Below are 20,617 nucleotides of genomic sequence, written 5' to 3' on the forward strand. Positions count from 1 at the left end.
GAGAGGCAACTATCGATAGTCAGTGATACAATTCTATGCTTACATTCCCACACACAAACGTTTTTGAGTTCCAGTACAGAATTGTGAAAAACAAACAAAAAATGAAGCCCCTCTGGTGGTGGCAATGAGGAGGATGGGGGGAGGGGGGGGGGGGGGGGTAGTGGAACATCCCATCCCGCATATAGTGCCACAGTCGACTCATTGCTGCAAAGCCATACCATGACATGCAAACAAATGTTAAGAAATGTAATATTATAGTACATACAAGGAAATCACAAATACTTGCAAACCTACCTACAGTGCATCCCGGTATAGAAAAGCATAATTACAAGATAAAGAAAAATACAAAAGTAAAATATAATGTCATTTAGTTCCTGAAAAAGAAGGGTTAGATGCATAAATGCTACATAATGATTTTGAATACACTCTGACACCGTCTGAGCAAGATTTTTTTTTTTTTTTTTTTTTTTTAAAAAAACCTTCATTACTCACAGCCCTGCACACCTAGAGCGTTCATTACACAGAAAAGCTGGTCTGTTGAAGCACTGCCAGCTTGCAGCCACAGGTTACATGCCCGCTGACACAGCAACACTGTACTCGGACAACCAGACATCGGATCCCTCTCCTCATCTTGCAGTAATCCATCCATCATATCATCATTGGGTTGTCTGACTTGTGGCAGACTTTGACTGCGTAGCCTTCCATGCTTTTGTCTTCTGTATTCCTCTTCATTCTTTGTTACCCTTCTTGTGGCATGCTGACATCGTCCATCATCTGGAACCTTCTTGTGCCCTTCCCTCTCTTTTCTGGAACGAAACCTTCAATTGCCTCTATAGAAGGCAATCTCTTCTTAGATTGAACACTGTGTGAAGAGGCATGGCACTGCACTTTGGCACACCTAAGACCAAATAACATGTTTTACATTTCCTCGAAGATATTTATTTTATGTATCAGACTCTTCAGAAAGATGTGTGCTACAAAATGAACATATCTTTGAAAAGTCCTATATCAGATGCTCGCAGGAGAGGGGGGGATCATCACTGTCTGTAAATATCGTAAATCCGGGGCCAATGCGCAGAGCAATCTGCATTGTAGTAGGGACATTTAGTGATTTTGCTGTTTGCTCTTAGTTTACTGCTCTCATGTCAAATAAACACAGAATGGAATGGCTGGGAGCTATCAAGTGAATTAAAATACAGTCACATAATTACGGAAGGCTAAAATGTATTATTAGTATTAATCACCTTGCAGAACAACAAAGTTCTTTGTGTCAGTTTGCTACAGAAATTTGGCTTTTATTAATCTTTTCCGCTGAGGCAGTCAATTTATTTGAAACAAAGTGTTCAAGTCCACACTATTGGCTAGTTTCAACTGTTTGCTGTGTTTCAAGTGCACGCTTTCATCTTCTAGCACATATGGCATTATGCCATAATTAAGAAACAAACATGAGATAATACAGTACTGGTACTCCAAGAAAATATACATCTCGAAAGCCACACTGGAAAGCTTAATATCAGGCCAAGGCCTATACTTCATTGGGAATCTGAACATACAAATGTGCACTTTAAGCCGAATTATGCATTTTCGTATGGTTTACAAAATTCCGATGCTCTTGGAGTATCCTCTGATGTCTTATTTCTTTTATGACATTTTGTAAGATCTTTTATTGTTTTACACGTATGAACAGACAGGCTTCCTATGTCATCGTAGCTGTGCAAGCGCAGTGACACCTTTTATCTGGCGCTCTCTGGCAACTGCTGGAACAAACCTGTTTCTAACAGGTCACAGGAAAATATTGCCAATGGTGGTTTGAAAAGCATTACTTTCAAAGTAAATTTCCTTTTACTCAAGATGAACTTTACGAGAGAATGTATGATGAATTTCTTAAATCACAGAACATTTGACTCTGATTTAAAAATCAACTCCTTGATGACGAGACATTTAGAAGAATTTCGAGCACAGATGATCAGACATGTATATTTTTATTAAAAATTTTGCTCTCATTTTTATGCGATGTGTCTTAAAGTGTAACAAGCACAAAAAAGATCAACATTACATGTGAAAGAGTAGCTTCTATTGCAGCTTATTAATCTTAGAGACCGATACTATATGTGAAAGATTTGCTTTTCTTGTATCAACACTATGCATATTCATTTACACCATTAACTTTTCATATTTGTGTGTTCGTTCTACTTAAGAGTGATGTTGCTATTGGCTGACTACATCACGTATCTTATGCTCTGATCATCCACTGTCGCCGGCTGGCGAGATCACGTGACATGAGCTTTACAAAAGTGCATTGCAATCTGTATTTCAATCCTTCAGAAAGTAACATGCGGTGTTTAGTGGAATTTGAATTTAAACTTTCATAATATGAAAATATGCAGGGTACATGTTAGTGCACATCAAAGAACTTCACGAAACGCCCCCACCCACCCCCCCTCCCCCCTCCCCACAAGTTTCGTTTTCACCATAACCATTCAAAGGATTGATACCTCTTACAGTTCCAATGGAAAGTGTATGCTCACTTAACATGGGAAAAGTGTATTTTCACCCAGGAGAAAATGTATTTTTAACCAGGAAAAACCGGGAATTGTTTTCCTTGTCCACGTGTGCACCCTGTGTATGCAAGGGTTATTGTTGCTGCCAACAGCGTGGCCCAGAAAAACACCACTTTCATGTTTCACAGAGAATCTAAATTATTCCTGCTGATTTGTAGCACTAAACAAACCACTAGTAAAGTCACTGTCTTGCACTTGGAGTTAGCCAGACTATAAATGCACAGTGGCTCCATTGTTGGGCATAGGTGAAGAGATGAAGTATGCTGAGCAATTGCACAAATAGCTATTATTCAGAGTGAACTGCCAGCTAAAGGTGGAGCCTTAGCAGAGTTCTGCCCACTGCCCACAGAGTTTTCTAAGTTAGTTGAAGGTTGAGTCATCACAAATATCATCAGCAAAGACCAATAATTTAACATTTATGCTCACACCTCAGTCAATTAATTACACTTTTTAGTGCATCCACCAATACCAAGTGAAACAAGTTTGGGGAGTTGCAGTCTCTTGCTTTACACCCATCTGCACCATAACGCATTTAGATTTCCTGTTTTCGATGTTCAGTTTACTTTTAGTTTCCTCACGTTTACAAGACACTTGTGCAACTGGTCTTAGAATGTGGGGACAAGATGTGGACTCTGAGAAGTAGATGGAGAGAAAAATAATCACCTATGGAAGAAAAGAGCTAGGAGAAAATTTTGGACCATTTTATGAGTATGAATGCTTCAAAAGAAGAAAAGGCATAGAAATGGATGCACTATACAATGAGCTATATTTAGCAGCATGAATGAGGAGTAGTGTAGTGGCAGCCGCCAAGAGCTGTGAGAGGACGTGCAGCAGCAGCACTTGTCTGATAAACAGTAAATTAATTTAGTTTTTTTTTTTTTTTTTTTTTTTTTTTTTTTTTTTTTTTTTTTTTTTTTTTTTTTTTTTTTCGTGTGGTTCTGCAAAGAAGTGAGCTATATGTGTGTATCTTCCAGTATAGGCTGGTGGTTAGAAAATTAATTGTAGTTTTTGTTTTTGCATAAGTCTTGTGAAAAGTCTTGTGAATATCCTTGTGTAGGGTGGCTTCCTAGTGCATGCCACAAAGGTTTAATTTTGTGCTAGTAGACTGAATACAGTGTAAATCAGTGCATTATAGTTTGAATATTTTTCTCTTGGAGTAACTTTTTGGTAAAGAGGACTTCTAATAACATGCATCTGTAAATACATCAACTTCATGAGAGAAATTTATTTCTGTTTAATAGCTTGCAGTCTCAAAGTACAGTGAGGAATCTGCAAATCAACTTTTAGTGTTACCCTTTGGTTTATTTTGTATACATTTCAAACTCAGTAATGCCATTTGAGACCTTATATCTATTTTATGCACAGTGCAATATGGCTAGGGACTGTGCTTGTGAGCAGACACAAGCAGAGCTGGCTGCTGTCCGTAAACAGGTGGAAGCTACAGTGGCTACCGTCGACAAGCTTATAGCTAATTCTCAAAGTTGCAGTGATGTTGGGGCACCAGTGATGAGACCTGCAACACCTTTGGTGCCACTGGAATCCCCTGGTGACCCGGACACTGCTGCAGCTTCCGATACACATCTGAACAGTCCATCCTCACTCCAGAGTGTGTGGCAGACAGTGGTGGGTTTGCATGTCACTGGGTCATGTGACTGGTTCCCTATGTCTTAGAAACAGGTACAAGGTGCTACCCAGTGTTGATGATAACTCTGAGCCAGCACAGGATGCCTCTCCTGTTGGGCCAGTGGTTGATTTTCCTGCCCTATCTGGACAAGTATGGAGGGTGGATATGCTTGCCATTGGGAGCTCCAATGTTAGGTGGATGACGGAGCCCTCTGTAGATAGGAGGCAAGGCAGGAAAAAATCTCAGTGTGCATTCAGTATATTTGCCAGGAGGTCTCATCCCTGATGTGCAGGAGGCCCTGCCGGTGGCTATCGAATGCACTGGGTGCAACCAGCTGCATGTAGTACCACATATTGGTGTGAATGATGCCTGTCGCTTGGGTTCTGAGGCCATCCTTGGCTCCTTTCGGCGGCTGGCTGATTTGGCGAAGGTAACTAGCAACACACACGAAGTGCAGGCTAAGCTGTCTATTTATAGCTTCTTACCCAAGGTTGATCATGGTCCTCTGGTTTGGAGGAGAGTGAAAGGTCTAAACCAGAGGCTCTGACAACTACGAGACAGTATCGGATGCGAATTTCTTGACCTCCACTATCAGGTAAAGGACTGTAGGGTGCACTACATGCAGGAAGCGGCTACTAGGGTAGCAGTGTATGTGTGGCAGGCGTATGGGGTATTTTTAGGTTTGAGAACCCCTCCTGTGGGATCAAAGATGATGTGCCTGTTAAATCATCCACAGTGACCTCAGAAAATCTTGGTCCTCGCAGATTAGAGATAGAAAAGATTAACATGATTTTAATAAACAGCAGGAGTGCCCAAAGAAAGGTTCCAGAATTAGTATTGCGTACTGAACATTATAATGTACAGATAGTATTGGGAACAGGAAGCTGGTTGAAACCAGATGTCAATGACAACAAAATACTAAGTTCAGATTGGAATGTTTATCGTAAGAATAGGTTAGTCACCAGTTGTGGCAGTGTGTTTATTGCAGTAAAAAATCCAATAAAATCTAGTGAGGTTATCACAAACTTCAAATGTGAATTAATCTGGGTGAAATTGAGTATCAAATAATGGTAAAAAAATAGTGATCAGGTGCTTTTATAGAGCACTTCAGATGGTACTTGCAGAATATCATTAGTAATTTTCCTGCTTATGCCACTGTAATGGGGGCTGACTTCAACTTACCAGGTATAGATTGTGTGTGTTATGCCATCAAAACTGATGCCAGAGACAGGGATTTGTGTGGCATTGTTCTTGATGTCTTGTCTGAAAATTACCTTGAGCAGATAGTCAGAGAACCAACCCATGAGGGTAATGTCTTAGGCCACCTGGCAACAAACAGACCTGAACTTACCAAATCAGTTAACATAGAGGAAGGCATCAGTGATCATAAGGTTGTGACAGCATCTATGATTATGGGTCCTACAATTAATGTTAAGAAAGGTAGGAAAATATGTTTGCTCAGCAAGGGTGACAGGATACAAATTTCAGAATATCTCAGCAATCAGCATCAAATATTCGGTGATGAGGATGAAGATGTGGAGAACAAATGGAAAAAATTCAAAGGCAGCATTCAATAAGCCCTAGACAAATATTTTCTGAGTAAGGTTTTAAGGGATGGGAAAGATCCACCATGGTTTAATAGCCATGTTAGAAAAGTGCTGCATAAACAAAGAGCACTTCATCTCAGATTCAAGAGAAGTAAAAACCTAGCTTGCAAACTAAAGCTGAATGAAGCAAAAATGAGCATAAGGAAACCAATGAGAGAAGTGTTAAATGATTTTGAAAATAAGACATTGTCAATCAATCTGAGTGAAAACCCTAAAAGATTTTGGTCATACATAAAATCAGTAAGTGGGTCAAAATCATCTATTCATTCTCTCAGGGACCACATCAGCACCAAACCAGAAGATAACAGAGAGAAGGCTGAAATACTGAATTCGGTCATCCAAAGCTGTTTCACCATGGAAGATAGTAACACTGTCCCTCGTTTCAATCATCATATGAACATCGAAATGGCAGATATTGAGATTACCAATCAGAGAATTGAAATGCAGCTACAGTCTCTTTGTAATGCAAAAGGTGTCAGGACCAGATGAGATGCCTATAAGATTCTATAAAGATTATGCGAAAGAACTTGCTGTCCTTCTAGCAGTAATTTATTGTAGATTGCTTGAGCCATGAAAGGTACCTACAACTGGAAAAAGTGCAGGTCATTCCCATTTTCAAGAGAGGCCATAAGACAGATCCACACAATTATAGACCTATATCATTGATGTCAATCTGTTGTAAGATTATAGAACATGTTTTATGTTCAGAATTATGATGCTTTTGGAAAATGAACATTTCCTCCAGAAAAATCAACATGCATTCTTCAAACAGAGATCTTGTAAAACTCATCTCACTCTGTTCCTCCATGAGATCCACAGCGCAGTGGACAATGGCGCTCAGGTTGATGCCATGTTCCTTGATTTCAGTAAGGTGTTTGCCTCCATCCCACATTGCCATTTAATGAAAAAAAAAAAAAAAAAAAATGAGCTTACGGAGTATTGGAGCAGATTTGTGATTGGATGCAAGACTTTCTTGCAGATAGAACTTGACACTTTGCTCTTAATGGAACAAAATCAACAGATGTAAAGATAATTTCCAGAGTACCACAGGGAAATGTGATAGTACCATTGCTGTTTACAATATGTATAAATGATGTAGTAGAAAGCATTGGATGTTATTTGCAGATGATGCAGCTGTCTGTGCCAAAGTAGCAATGCCAGAAGATAGTAAGAATTTGCAGAACAACCTGCAGACAATTGATGATTGGTGCAGGCTCTGACAGTTGACCCAGAATGTAAATAAATGCAACATATTGTGCATGCATAGGAAAAGAAATCCACTACTGTACAGGTACACTATTGGTGAAAAACAGCTAGAGATAGTGTCTGCCATAAAATATCTAGGCATAACTATCCAGAGTGACCTTAAGTGGAATGACCACATAAAACAGATAGTGGGAAAAGCAGACACCAGACTCAGATTCATCAGAAGAATCTTAAGGAAATGTATCTCATCCGTGAAAGAAGTGGCTTATAAGATGCTTGTTTGCCCAATTCTTGAGTATTGTTCAGTTATTTCTGATACCTATCAGGTAGCACTGATAGAGGAAATAGAGAAGATCCAACGAAGAGTGGCATGTTTTGTCACAGGATCGTTTAGCTGGTGAGAGAATGTTATGGAGATGCTAAACAAACTCCACTTGCAGATGTCATAAGAGAGGCGTTGTGCATCATGGAGAGATTTACTGTTGAAATTTCGGAATGGCACTTATCAGGAGGAGTCAGACAACATATTACTTCCCCCCACATACATCTCATGTATTGACCACAAGGAGAAAATTCAAGGTATTAGAGCCAGTAAAGAGGCTTACCAACAACCATTCTTCCCACGCATTATTTGTGAGTGGAACAGGGTTAGAGGGATCAGATAGCGGTACTGAAAGAACCCTCCACCACACATCATTATGTGGCTTGCAGAATATGATGTAGATGTAGAGAATTGAATGGTTGGAACAATTACTGAGAATGGATAAAAAAAAGAGTGCTAGAAGGGAAGCCACATGGAAGAGATGCTTTGGTTGGCCAAAGTTGAGGTGACAGGATGGAGACAGTAAATATGTGGTCGTCTTGGGATATCATGAGAACAAAGTCAGAACAGGGAAACAGCGAAGGAAGCTATAAAGAATGCTTGATATGACCATCTAGGTGAGGTAATTTAATTTTTCTTTGTATATAGAGTGCGAACATGATTTTCTATGACCTGCTGTCAGACAAGCAACTTTTATACATGCTATACATTAATTCATACATTAATTTTACATTGTACTGTCTGTAGGTCATTGTTCTATCATAGATCCCAGAGATCCTTAGAGAATCCTTAGAGATGTGAAATTAGTCAAAATAAGAATTAATCCAGAAATCCAGTAGTAGTGAACTGCATATGGAATTACTAAATAATTGTCAGTAAGTATGGGTAGCTTATATTGCTCATGAAAGGCAGAGTTTTCATGTCTCATGTTGCCACTGAGTAAATTACATACACTCTGATACAGAAAAAATGGGCCTAAAATGGAACTAAGGTGAAAAATGAGACACAAAGCAATTGTAATAATCCAGTTACCTTTGAAGCAGCCTCTGCAAAGTATGCAGTTATCTACTTTGTTCAATATCCTTATTGCTCACTTCTGAATAAATATTTGCCTCTGTGGCTGTGGTCACTCACACATGCCACTTCACACAGAGGCAAGGGTGTCCATACATGGGACCAAGAAGTGCACACAGCCTCCCCTCCCCCAGCTCTCAGGGGATGAAAAAAATATAGTGTAGTCAGGTGTTGGTATTACATAGGTTTTTTACGGTGTGGGAACTGGGACTTTATCACTACTTCGAGTCACCACTTGCCATCCAAAATATTAAAAATGCTCCATACCCTCAGTTCAGTTCAATCCCCCCCTCTCACGAGCTATCATATGGGTGCCCTTGCACTGATGTAATTGGTATGAATCTTGGTGGTGGAAGAATTTTTTGTCACCATATATGGCAGACAAGGGGACAAGATATAATGGTTTAAAGTTCATGATCACCAGAACTTGTGCCAGTGTGCTGGATTAAATTCCAAACTTCTGTGCAGTGACTCATAGAGTGAGGGCAAGTAGCACTGTTGATGGTGATCCACCCTTCACAAGAGAATGTTAAGTTGTTATGTTCAGTGGTCCCCACATTGCTATTCAAGAGTATCAGCCACTGTGTGAGCAGTGGGTTTCACACTGTCCCTCTCATCATTACAAAACATGGTGATAACACCATACTATACACACCTGTACTACAGTCACCTACATTCAGCAGATACACTTAAGACAGAACTTCTACACACAGTAAGAAAAGTGACGGTTGTGAATGAAGAGGAAAACTTTTTCTGATTAGCTAGGTGAACCTACCCCTCAGGGTCCAAGCCAACAATACCATATGACTGTTTCATTCTTTCCTAACTAAGTATTTTATTCACTATTATGACCATAGAATACTTTCTTCAGTTGACTTGCTGTTCTTTTCTTTCAGAGAGATGATGTCAGCTGGTTCAGTTTAAAAGATGGCTGGGTGAACAAGGTAAGCAAGACAAAATTTTCAGTAATTGTTTTATACTTTTCAAAGAATGACCAACTTCAACCTATAGAGGACATAAAGATTATAGAATATGTATATATCATCTGCATTATTGATTTTATCAAAAACCGAACAGAAACCACTGATATTTTGTTTCTTGTATCAAAAATAAAACTATCTCTAGAAAACTAAAAGATCTAATTAGATAATTTTCTGGCCACTGCTCAACTCCAGGACACAAAATATTCAGTTCTGCAGATAATCACACATTTGGGACCTTCTCATCCTCTTGTCTGAGTGACCTACCCTTCCTTTTTAAACTTCCCCAAACTGTGCCCTCTCTTCCTGACAAACCATTAGTTCTGAAGGATAGAATTCTGCCACTAATTTTTATATGTGCCTACTGCAATACTGAAATTTCAGCTCCTGGAGATAAGTGCCATCCAGCAATTCTATCTCATAATTTAAAAATTTTCTTGAGCAACTTTTCCGTTTGATGCTTCAAAGAATGTTTCTCTTCTACACTCAGTCTTAGGAATTTAGAATTGTTGAATTCACTGACTTTTTGACCATCTTGGGACAATAAAATTTCACTTTTATGAGGGTTCTGTGTCAGAAATTGCATCCATAATATTTTGTTGCAGTGATAATAATAATAGGGTTGCAGTTAAACATCTGTCTGGTCTCCAGATGCTGTGTTCTGAAGTTACTGACAGCTCAATTAGCTAGATCTTTTGCATTAATTAGTTATTTAGTTAGTTAGATAGTGCACTATTGTGTGAAGATATAGAGTTTTTGACTGTCCTGTGATGTTCAAAGTGCCATCAGGGAAATGTCTCATGAAAGGGACAGATTTAAAAAATACAATTCAGGTGCTCAAAAGATCAAGAAAAAGCTACAACACGAACAATTTTGGAAATCATAGAAAGGCTTTTTTGAAAAATTTCTTTGATGAACAACTTCAGACAGTGAGACTGAAGAGTGCTTAAAGGATGATGGCATTAACAATAGCTTCTCATCATGTAGTGCTTTAGATACAAGTGAACATGAAGCATTGGAATATGAACCTCCTGCTATCCCACATTCAGGTAGACCTAATAGTAGAAATTGTGAAGTAATCACAAATTTTGACCTAGGCACTTGGCCTAATACATTAACATCCGCCATGATAAATGAAATTGTACAGAAAATCCCAACTAAAACTGTAAATTTTGAGTATCCCATAAATGAGAACAGAAGAAAATTTCAACTCATTTTTAGACAAGAACTTTACCAAGGGGTCGTAAATGGCTTGTATATTGGAAATCTACCAACAAAGTTTTTGTTTTTGTCGTAAACTTCTTGGATCTCCTTCAAACAAGCAGTCAAGTGATGGATTGATGGACTCTGTGATTGGGTTCCTTTAGGAATTCACCTTCAAGGATATGAACAATCATTTAATGACATAAACTGTACAAAGAAGGATAGAGTTGTGATATGTATTTGAAATGAAATAGTGGTATTGATCTAATTGACCTTGAATTACTGGAAAAAGAGAGCAAGCATTGGCATCATGTACCTAGCTCAACATAATATGGCCTTAAGGGGGTCAAAATACTGGTAATTTTCTTGGTTTGATCTGAATGCTATCAGCATTTAACCCTGATTTGCAGGAACATTTAAGGCAGGTAAAAACTCAAGAAATTCATGACTATTATCTTGGGAAAAGCATTCAAAATGAACTCATAAATTTGTTTGCCAACAATGTCAATAACAGCATACTTAATTATGTAAAAGAAAGTAAATATTTTTGTCATAATTGATTTTACTACTGATAGAAGCCACAATGAACAAATGCATTTACTGTTAAGTTTGTGAATTTATCAGAAGACACAGTGACTGTTGGAGAACACTTCCTTGAGTTTCTGAACATCACTTCAACAGCAGGAGAAAGTTTGCCTGAAACTTTTTTGGAAACTGGGTCAAATAGGACTCAATATACATGATTGCAGAGGCCAAAGTTACAATAATGGCACAAATATGAAAGATTTACCAAAGTGATGTTAAAGCCAGAATCCTAAAGTGCAATCTAAGAGCACTTTATATGCCTTGTGCCAGCTACAGTTTTAATCTTGTGTTATCAGATTTGGCAAAATCTCTAGCAAAAGCATTTGCATTTTTTGGTGTAATTCAAAGAATATACATTGTTTTCAGTGCATCCCCTCAGATGGGAAATCTTATTAATCAGGGTATCAACTCTAACAGTGAAGAAGCTTTCAGATACTCAAGTAGGATGGAGAGTGTCAAAGCTATAAGGTACCAGATATGAGAAGTCAGAGATGCGCTTCTTGAGGTGAGCAACAGCACTATTGAATCAAAAACAAAGAGCGAAGCACACTCACTCGCTGTGAATGAATTAGAAAGCTTTGAGTCTATTGTAGGTATTGTCATATGGTGTGACATTGTTTTGCCATTAACAAAGCAAGTAAGGCACTTCAAGCAGAAAAAATGGGCATTTATTTATTTATTTACGTCCTGAATCTTTGAGGTACATATACCATACCTTAGATGTTGGACAAAATGACATTGCATTAATATACTGTTACATTGATTGTATACATTACATTTATAAATTGTTACATTGTTATATTGCTATATTGTTACATTACATTTTTATATTGTTACAACCGAAATTAACTTATTTTTCAAGATACTGTGTTACTGAGTAAAAACAGTTTTCCAAGAGATATGAAGTTACAGATTTTTTAAAGCTATGGATTTTGTTTATGGCCTTTAGGTTACTTGGCAGCTTATTAAACAAATGTGAACCTGACTGATATACACCTTTCTTGCACAGTGTTGTATAACAATGATGTCTGTGTATGTCACTATTTGCCCTTGTGTGGTGTTCATGTACTGATTTATTTTGAATAAATACATTTCCATTTTTTAGCATGCTTGTTTTAGGAACATTACAACTTCTAGTATATAGATACATGGTAGGGGTAGAACTCCCAGTTCTTTAAAGAATGGTTTGCATGATTTTCAGCTGTTAACATTTTTCATTATCCTCACAATCTTTTTTTTGCTTCCAGAATGTGGTTATGCTTTGAGGAGAATTTCCCCAGAATATGATGACATATCTCAATAGGGAATGTATGCAACTGTAATACACCGCTCTAACTCTTTCAGGACTTGTGTTGTTCCATATAATCCTCATTGCATAAGACATTTTCAATAGTTTAGAATTTAATGATGTGATGTGGGAATTCCATTTAAGATTGTCTTGTAAGTAGATGCCAAGAAATTTTGTTTCAGTGACACTGTTAATTCTTTGGTTTTCCATGGACATGTTTAGTTTTAATGGGTTTTTATTTTGTTGTGTATGGAAGTGTAAGACGACTGTTTTTTGAGGGTTTATCGGTAATTTATTCCTCATAAACCACTCTGTGACATTTTCACTTGTGACTTTAGCATTTAAACTTAGAGCCATTTCATTTTCACATTCAATTAATATGCTTGTGTCATCTGCAAATAGCACTGGTTTGGAGTGTTGAACGCGTAGGGGGAAGTCGTTTATGAAAATTAAGAAGAGAAAGGGACCTAAAATTGAGCCTTGTGGTACACTGTGGGTTAATGTGGAAGGTTTCGATTGATAAGCTTGGAGTTCGTTTTTTCCCATGTGTTTTACCTCTGTAATCTGAGAGCGATTTTCTAGGTAGGATTTCAGCCACTCGTGTGGCAGGCCTCTTACACCATACCACTCTAACTTTCTTAGGAGAATTTCATGGTCTATTAGATCAAATGCTTTTGTTAAATCCAGGAAAATCCCCGAAACATTTTTGTGATTATCCACTGAATTTAAAATACGATTTATGAGGCTAAAAGTCGCTGTTTCAGTACTGCACTGAGGCCTGAAGCCATGCTGACATCCTGAAATCATATTTTTTTGTTAAAGAAATCAGTTAGTTGTAGCAGAACTAGTTTTTCAATGATTTTTGAAAAACATGATAGGAGTGACACAGACCTATAGTTGACCATCTGCTGCCGATCGCCCTTTTTGTAAAGGGGTACAACTTTTGCAATTTTTAACTGTTGTGGGAAAATACCACTTGATAGTGAAGAATTGCATATATCTAGCAGTGGTGCGAGTATCTGTTCAGCTGATTTTTTGTAATATAGTCTGGCACATCATCAACTTCAGCTGAATATTTATTTTTTAATGACTTTATGCTGTGTAACAGTTCTTCCCTACTTATTGGTCGAAGGCACATTGATGTATTTGTTACACTACTTCCAGAAATTTCCTGTAATATTTTGTTTGATGTTTTTCCCATTTGTTCCTTCACTAACTCACAAGCAATATTGGTCTAGTAAGTATTGAAGTGGTTAGCAATTAATTTTGGATCAGTGATCTTGCTGCCCACCTGTGACAATACAATATTTTTCTGTGTTTCCACCATTACAGTAAGTCTCTGTACCGTATTCCACATTGTCTTAGCTTTGTTTGATGATTCCATAACAAGTTTGCAATTTTCCATTAATTTTGCTTCCCTTATTACGCAACTCAGAGTTAACTTGTATTTTTTGAAGTAGTGAGCAAATTCAGGGCTGCTATCTGTTTTTGATAGTGCAAAAAGTTCTCTTTTTCTTCTACATGATACTTTGATCCCTGATGTAATCCAAGTTTTGGGTTTGCTGGGGCCTTTACAAATTATTTTCCTTTTTGGAAATGCAATTTCGAAACAATGTCTGTAAATTTCCATGAAAATATCCAGCTTTTCATTTGTGTTGTAACTGTTGTAGATTTTATTCCACAAGTGGGTACTTAGCATATGTTTGAAGTGCTCAGTATTTTGCATGCTGAATTTTTTCTTGTAGATAACACTTCCATTCCTAGACAAATCAACACTTATGCATACGGCAAGTATCTGCGCATTGTGATCACTGTAGCCGGTATTAAAGTTTTCTGAGGTGTGCATGTCAGTATTTACAAAGATCTGATCAATAAGTGTAGCACTAGTTTTTGTTATGTGTGTAGGGGAGTTTATTTTAGTGCACAGGTTATAGGCATGAAAGTAGAAACTAAATCCCTTGAAAGTCTAACGAAGTTTATTGAGAATTCCTGTGAAGAATGTGTTGTTGAGGCACAGATAACAGCAAAAGAGATAGCTGAAAGTATACAGATTGAAACAAAATTCGAAGAAAAGAGAATTGGCAAGAAGGTGAAGTAATTTGATTATGAAGGTGACAACAAGGTTTGTGTAGGTGAACATTCAGAGGAGACAAACAAAATAGATTTTTTTCTGTCTTGTTGTTGACACAGTGTTAAAAAGTTTGAAAGAAAGGTTTGGCCAACTGGCTAAGTATTCCAAAATATTCACTTTTTGTTTTCTCCGGAAAGTTTAAAATACATACGGGATGAAGAACTGAAAATGCTATGTAAAAACCTTGAGAAAGTTGTAAATGTAACCATAGATAGTGAATGTTCAAAAGACATTGCTGCATCAGACCTTCTGACAGAAATTAAAGTGTTCAGAGGAAAGGAGCATGAGGATGTACAAACTCCTGTGCTAGTACTGGAAACCCATTTCCCACCGAGCGAGGTGACTCAGTGGTTAGACACTGGACTCGTATTCGGGAGGGCGATGGTTCAATCCCGCATCCGGCCATCCTGATTTAGGTTTTCCGTGATTTCTCTAAATTGCTCCAGGCAAATGCTGGGCTGGTTCCTTTGAAAGGGCACGACCGACTTCCTTCCTATCCTTCCCTAATCCGATGAGACCGATGACCTTGCTGTCTGGTCTCCTTCCCCAAACAACCCAACCCAACCCCCATTTCCCATTATTTGTGTTGCTTACAGAATTTTGCTAACTGTGCAAGTGACTGTCATCTCCACTGATGGGAGCTTTTCATGTTTAAAGCTTATCAAGAATTACTTCAGAAGCAGCGCCTCACAAGAACACCTGTCTTCTTTTGCCATGCTGTCAATGGAACATGATATGCTTTCATAACTGAATTTTGAAAATATTATTACTGATTTTACTTGTCAAAAAGTGAGGAAAAGATGTTTTGTGTGAAGTGTGTAAAGCAGAAAACCCTTAGTATTTATAACCTACAACTCATTTTATTTTTTGTAAGTATAAAGCAAAGTCAAGTGATGAAAACATTTAAGTGTATATCCTGGACAAAACTTGCAGACATATTTGATTTTGAATTTCATTGAATTGGAAGGATTCCCATTGGTAAGTTGGATTTTAGTATTAACATTTTAGTAATTACCATACCTGTTAAGATTCCTTCTCTGATGAATTATTTTTCTATCATAACAGTCTTTTGGTGTATTGGTAGTATGTCAGTAACAAAATTAGACTTCTTTTGGACATGATGAAGATGAAGAACCTGTGTTGGAGGAGGGTCGGGGTGGAGGATGTGGGAGACCCCTGCGCAGAAGTTTTGCATGTGGCTCCTTGCCAGCTAAGGGTGGCCCTGTCTCCTGGATGCATGCTGTGGCACTTGAAGAAGCTCACATTACTCTGAAACCATCAGCTGTTCCTGAATTTTGTCATGCTCGACCCATTTCTTTTGCTCTGTGATTGGCTGTTAAGGATGAACTAGACAGTTTTCATGGTCTGGACACCATTGAACCAATTTATTTGAGCCTGTAGGCTATGCCTCTGACTTTTATGCATAAGTGTATGGGAGTACTTCATTTGTGCAGGGTTTTTAAGTCCATAATTAGTGCCCAGTCTATTGTACATTGCTGTCCTATTCCTAATCCTGAAGAAATACTCATGACCTGCTAACATTTTCTTCAGTCTTTTGTCAACAGTGCAAATACGTTTCACAAAATTCTTAACACAAAGCCATATTGGGTTCTTTTATTGTACTACTGGTTTCAGTTACAAACCACCATCTGGTATGAAACTCAAACAAATACATGTTACATATTATGAAAATGGAAACATAGGACTGCAGCTGTTGATACATTCATGAACAAGCTGGTTTCTAATATCCTATTATGTTAATATATAAGAAACTATCAGCCTCGATTGCGGTAATGAAACCAACCTTTTCCTAGGTTTCAGCCCAAATAATTTAGCCTTCTTCAGAAGATATACCTGAATCTATAATTTGTCTAAGAGGGCACGATCTATAAATAAAACTAAAACAGCCTGAATAATACATAAGTACTAAGTCAACACCAAGACTTCTTAACTTAGGCTCTGGTGAGCACCTCGTCTCCATGGATGCCATGCGGTGGGCCGCATGAGCTCATGTGAAACTAAGTAGGACTAGATAATGTGCTGCAAATCAACATGGTGGGGAACATTGTGCATGTCTAACTGAGACCATGACTGTCAAAGATATAAGACCAAAGCAGTTGTATCTTAAAACAAATAACTTATAGAAAGGTTGAAAATCTTAAAGATAAAGCCTCTGCACCAGGTTATGACTAAAGTGTAACAAACTATGCATGGATTTATATAAATCTGAACACACTACCCCAACTTGCACTGTCAGAATATATCGGCCCTTTCACAATGAATGCTGCATAATGCACCCATCGTTATTTAACCTGTGCACAGATGGTCGAATAGGTGTTTTTATCAGTTGATGTAGATATAATTCTTATTGCTAACACCTATTGAATGAAGAATATTATCAAGATTAATTTTTTATCTTATTACTAAAAATAACGCGTGAGTGAACGAACAATGCCACTTCAACACCATGTAGTAGCAAATGACCAGAATAGGTCAAATTATGTTTTATGTGTAAAAAATATGGTAATTGCGTGAACAGACATGCAAGCCCTTTCATTGCCCTAATAATTTAACAACCAACACAGGTCAATTTCACTACATGCTTCAAAAGAGAATTATCACCTCTTAAATTAAGGGCTATTGTTAAATAGACATGATACGATAAAACGTGCTTGACATGAAAAAACACATAGGAAAATTTTATGGGCACTTGACATGGGAAAACGGCATGTTATTCACAGGGAAGAATTAAAAAGGAATAAAAGATAGCTACTAATATGCCCATGTGCGTGCCATAAATGGACAAGAATGAAGTCTCTGGATTGCAACTAAAAATAAATGTAAAGGGAAGTAAATCCCAAAAGGTCAAGACGGACCAGCTAAACTCATCTTGTCACCTGAGGCTCCATTTCACTGCTTGTGGGCTAGTAACCACTTATATGAATATGAATATTGTGTACGGGATAGATGTGGGCGCCTGTGCCATTTGGATCGGGTGTTCGGTGAAGGAGGAACCATGTGTACCACGTTATGTAAGCCCCATATATGGAAAGACTCCCTGATGCGAATCATATACCAAAATGTCACATGCTCAAATGCACTCATGCTAGCCACTACCTTAAGGGATGTCTAAAATAAAGTACATCAAACACCGACCATCTGTGTCACACCGCCACCAAAATACTGCTCGGCTCCTGCCAACCAACCATGATCTGGTCATGATATTCTAAATAAGGGCATAAAACATTCAAAAAACTTCTTGTTTTTTAACTGAAGTTGATCATTAAGGAGGTTATCCTTATCAAATTGCAGATGTTTAAAAATCTCCATTTGTTCTAGGATGTCTAATCTACTACCTTTAATCTCATGATGAAGTAGCTGGTTAGGGGATTATGCGCATGTGGCATTTGAATCAGGTGATTGACGAAGGAGGAACCTCGTGTGCCATCACTACTTTTGGTTGGAATGTGCTCCTTATATCTAGTAGCAATGGTTCTACCTGTTTGACCTATATAATAGGTCGGGCAATCCCCACAGGTAATTTTAAAAATCCCAGAGCGAAATAGTTTGTCATGTGATGCTTTCAGTGTATGGACCAAAGTTTTTTTCAGATTATTATTGGTTGGAAATTTATTTAGTTTCTTGTTGTACGTTTGCCTCACCAAGTCAGCCTTGTAGCCATTATTTCTAGCAGTTTCCTCAAGCATTACTAATTAAGATTCTAAAGCATCTCGAGACGGGGGAATTGTCAGGGCACAATGTATACTGGAATGTAAAAACGCTAACTTATGAGCTTGCAGATGGGCAGAATCAGTCGGTATGATATTATCAGAGTATGTACTTTTACGAAAAATGCTAAACGCAATGTGGCTATCTACTATAGTGAGGGTAAGATCTAAATAATTTAAAGATCTGTTAGAGGATTCGTTTTCAAGTGTAAAATTAATCTTCTCACAGAGCTCGTTAAATGTTAGGAAAACCTTGTCTATGTTGTTTCGGTTACCACCAATAAGAAGAAGTATATCATCTAAGTATCTTGCGTAAAAGTTTATATTATCCATGATGTCCACGTTACTGGCAAAAAAACCACATTCTAAATAATTTAGAACAATTTCAGACAGAATGCCAGCCAGCAAGCTTCCCATTGCTGGTCCACATGGTTGGGAATATATTTCTCCGTTAAATATGAAATAATTATGTTGGTTTATAGTTTGAACCTGATTGACATATTTTCATCAGTGAGTGCACCAATAGCACAGAACAGTCTGTCTTTTATGCCTCCAAGATGGTGACAGCTGCTGAATGTAGTTAATTCAGATAGAAAAGGAAACTTTGCCCATTATATAGTTGGCCTGGAAGTTTGATGTTTTCCTCTATGGCAGCAAATTCCATCTCATCACTCCATAAGGTAATTTTTACCACCTGTTTGCAACTTTCTGCCAGGTCCACACATCAATTGCAACATAGGGCTTTGTTTTTGAGTGTGTGTCACTATGAGATTCATTACAGATCGACTGCACAGGATACTAATGCGGATGCATTGTCTTGCTTGCCCATGGGATGTGACCTGGCCTTCAATAAAGCCAAAGATCTCTGTTTGCAGATTGATGATCACTTGTAGAACACAGTGGATAGACTTCCGATGCTTGGGCATTGCATGATGCAGGCAACTCAGCAAGAGCCCGTGCTCCGTCATATGGTTCATTTTGTGTGCAGCAGTTGGTCCAACTGGCTGCCCAGCAAAGAGTCTGGTCCTTTCAATAACTATTTTCTCCTCCGTCATCAGCTGGCAGTGTTAGATGGCACCCTCCTCCTTAGCATTGAGTTGGATGACAACTGCGTCTTTGTCCTTTTGGTCCTGTGGGCTCACAGCCTCACTCTCTTACACTACGGCCACTTGGATATGGCTTGCATGAGGATCCTTGCATGGTGTTTTGTCCACTGGTGTGACATTGATTGGGTAGTTAAAAACATCGTCCATGGGTGTCGACAGTGTGCCAAGCAGCAGGCAGTATTACCACAAACTTTCATTCCTTGGCAAACACCAAATCAATCTTGGAGTCGTGTCTGCATTGATTTTGTGGGCGGTGATTTTATGAGGTTGGTGGTGGTCCACGTGCTCTCCAGATATCCACATGTCATGCACATGTGGTCCACCACAGTAGAAACAACAATGTGGGCTCTCACCTGGGTTTTCCCAGTCAAAAGGTTCCCTTGGAGGATCATCTCTGACAATGGTCCACAGTTAGCTTTGGAATTGTTTAGTGATTTCTGTAGTCTCAATGGTATTACTCACCCCATTTCCACTTCCATTTCCACTTTGGTGGAGCATGTGGTGTGCACCTTTAAGTTGCAGTTAGAAGAGTGCTTGGTGGATTCATCTGCAAACTCAGCATTGCCTTTGTTTCTCAGTGCCTACAAGACTGAAGACCAGTGGAGATACTCTACAACTGACCTCCTCTGGCACTGCTGCACCTACTGTGCCCTGTGCCACGGCCTGAGTTGCCGTCATGTCCTTTGTGATACACCCCGGGTGACTATGTCTGGGCGAGTACCTTTGGTCGGCAAGCTGGATGGGCACCAGAGATGGGGTGAGTGACACACAGTTGGTGAATGTTCACATTGGCCACCAGTGGGGGTCAGTGGGGGAGGGGGGGGGGGGTCACTCTACCATCATCATATCCAACTGTACCTCCAGTAGGGCACTGGTCAGCAACGACAGGGTGTATACGACCCGGGGCAATCGGGAGATCCGGGAAAAACCCGGGAATTTTTTCATCCGGGAGAAAACCGGGTAAAACCCGGGAATTGTTTAAAATTCCGGGAATTTTTCATTGTTTTACTTTTCAGTTAAATTTTTGTGATTTTGACTGATAAGAACCAATACTGTAACAAAGGTTACTACTGTATCTCGCTATTGCAGAATAATACTGCAGCAACAAAACATGAAAAAGAGGAAAAAAACAAAAATAAAACTTACGTTGCAAAGGAAATGCGCCGTATACAACAACAAAACACAGTGCTCATACAAGCTTC

At 38.6% G+C, this 20,617-nt stretch overlaps 1 protein-coding gene across 1 annotated transcript in view; it reads left to right on the forward strand.

The window, feature by feature from the left end:
- The window catches only part of LOC124802543 (serine/threonine-protein phosphatase 6 regulatory ankyrin repeat subunit A-like), a 407,755-nt gene that overhangs the window by 114,093 nt on the left and 273,045 nt on the right, over window positions 1-20,617 (forward strand). Inside the window, exon 5 of the mRNA XM_047263406.1 lies at window positions 9,291-9,338. Coding sequence (XP_047119362.1) covers window positions 9,291-9,338 — 48 coding nt within the window. The remainder of the gene's footprint in view (window positions 1-9,290; window positions 9,339-20,617) is intronic.

Source organism: Schistocerca piceifrons, chromosome 1 (assembly GCF_021461385.2).
Source record: "Schistocerca piceifrons isolate TAMUIC-IGC-003096 chromosome 1, iqSchPice1.1, whole genome shotgun sequence".
In the NCBI taxonomy this organism is placed as follows: domain Eukaryota; kingdom Metazoa; phylum Arthropoda; class Insecta; order Orthoptera; family Acrididae; genus Schistocerca; species Schistocerca piceifrons.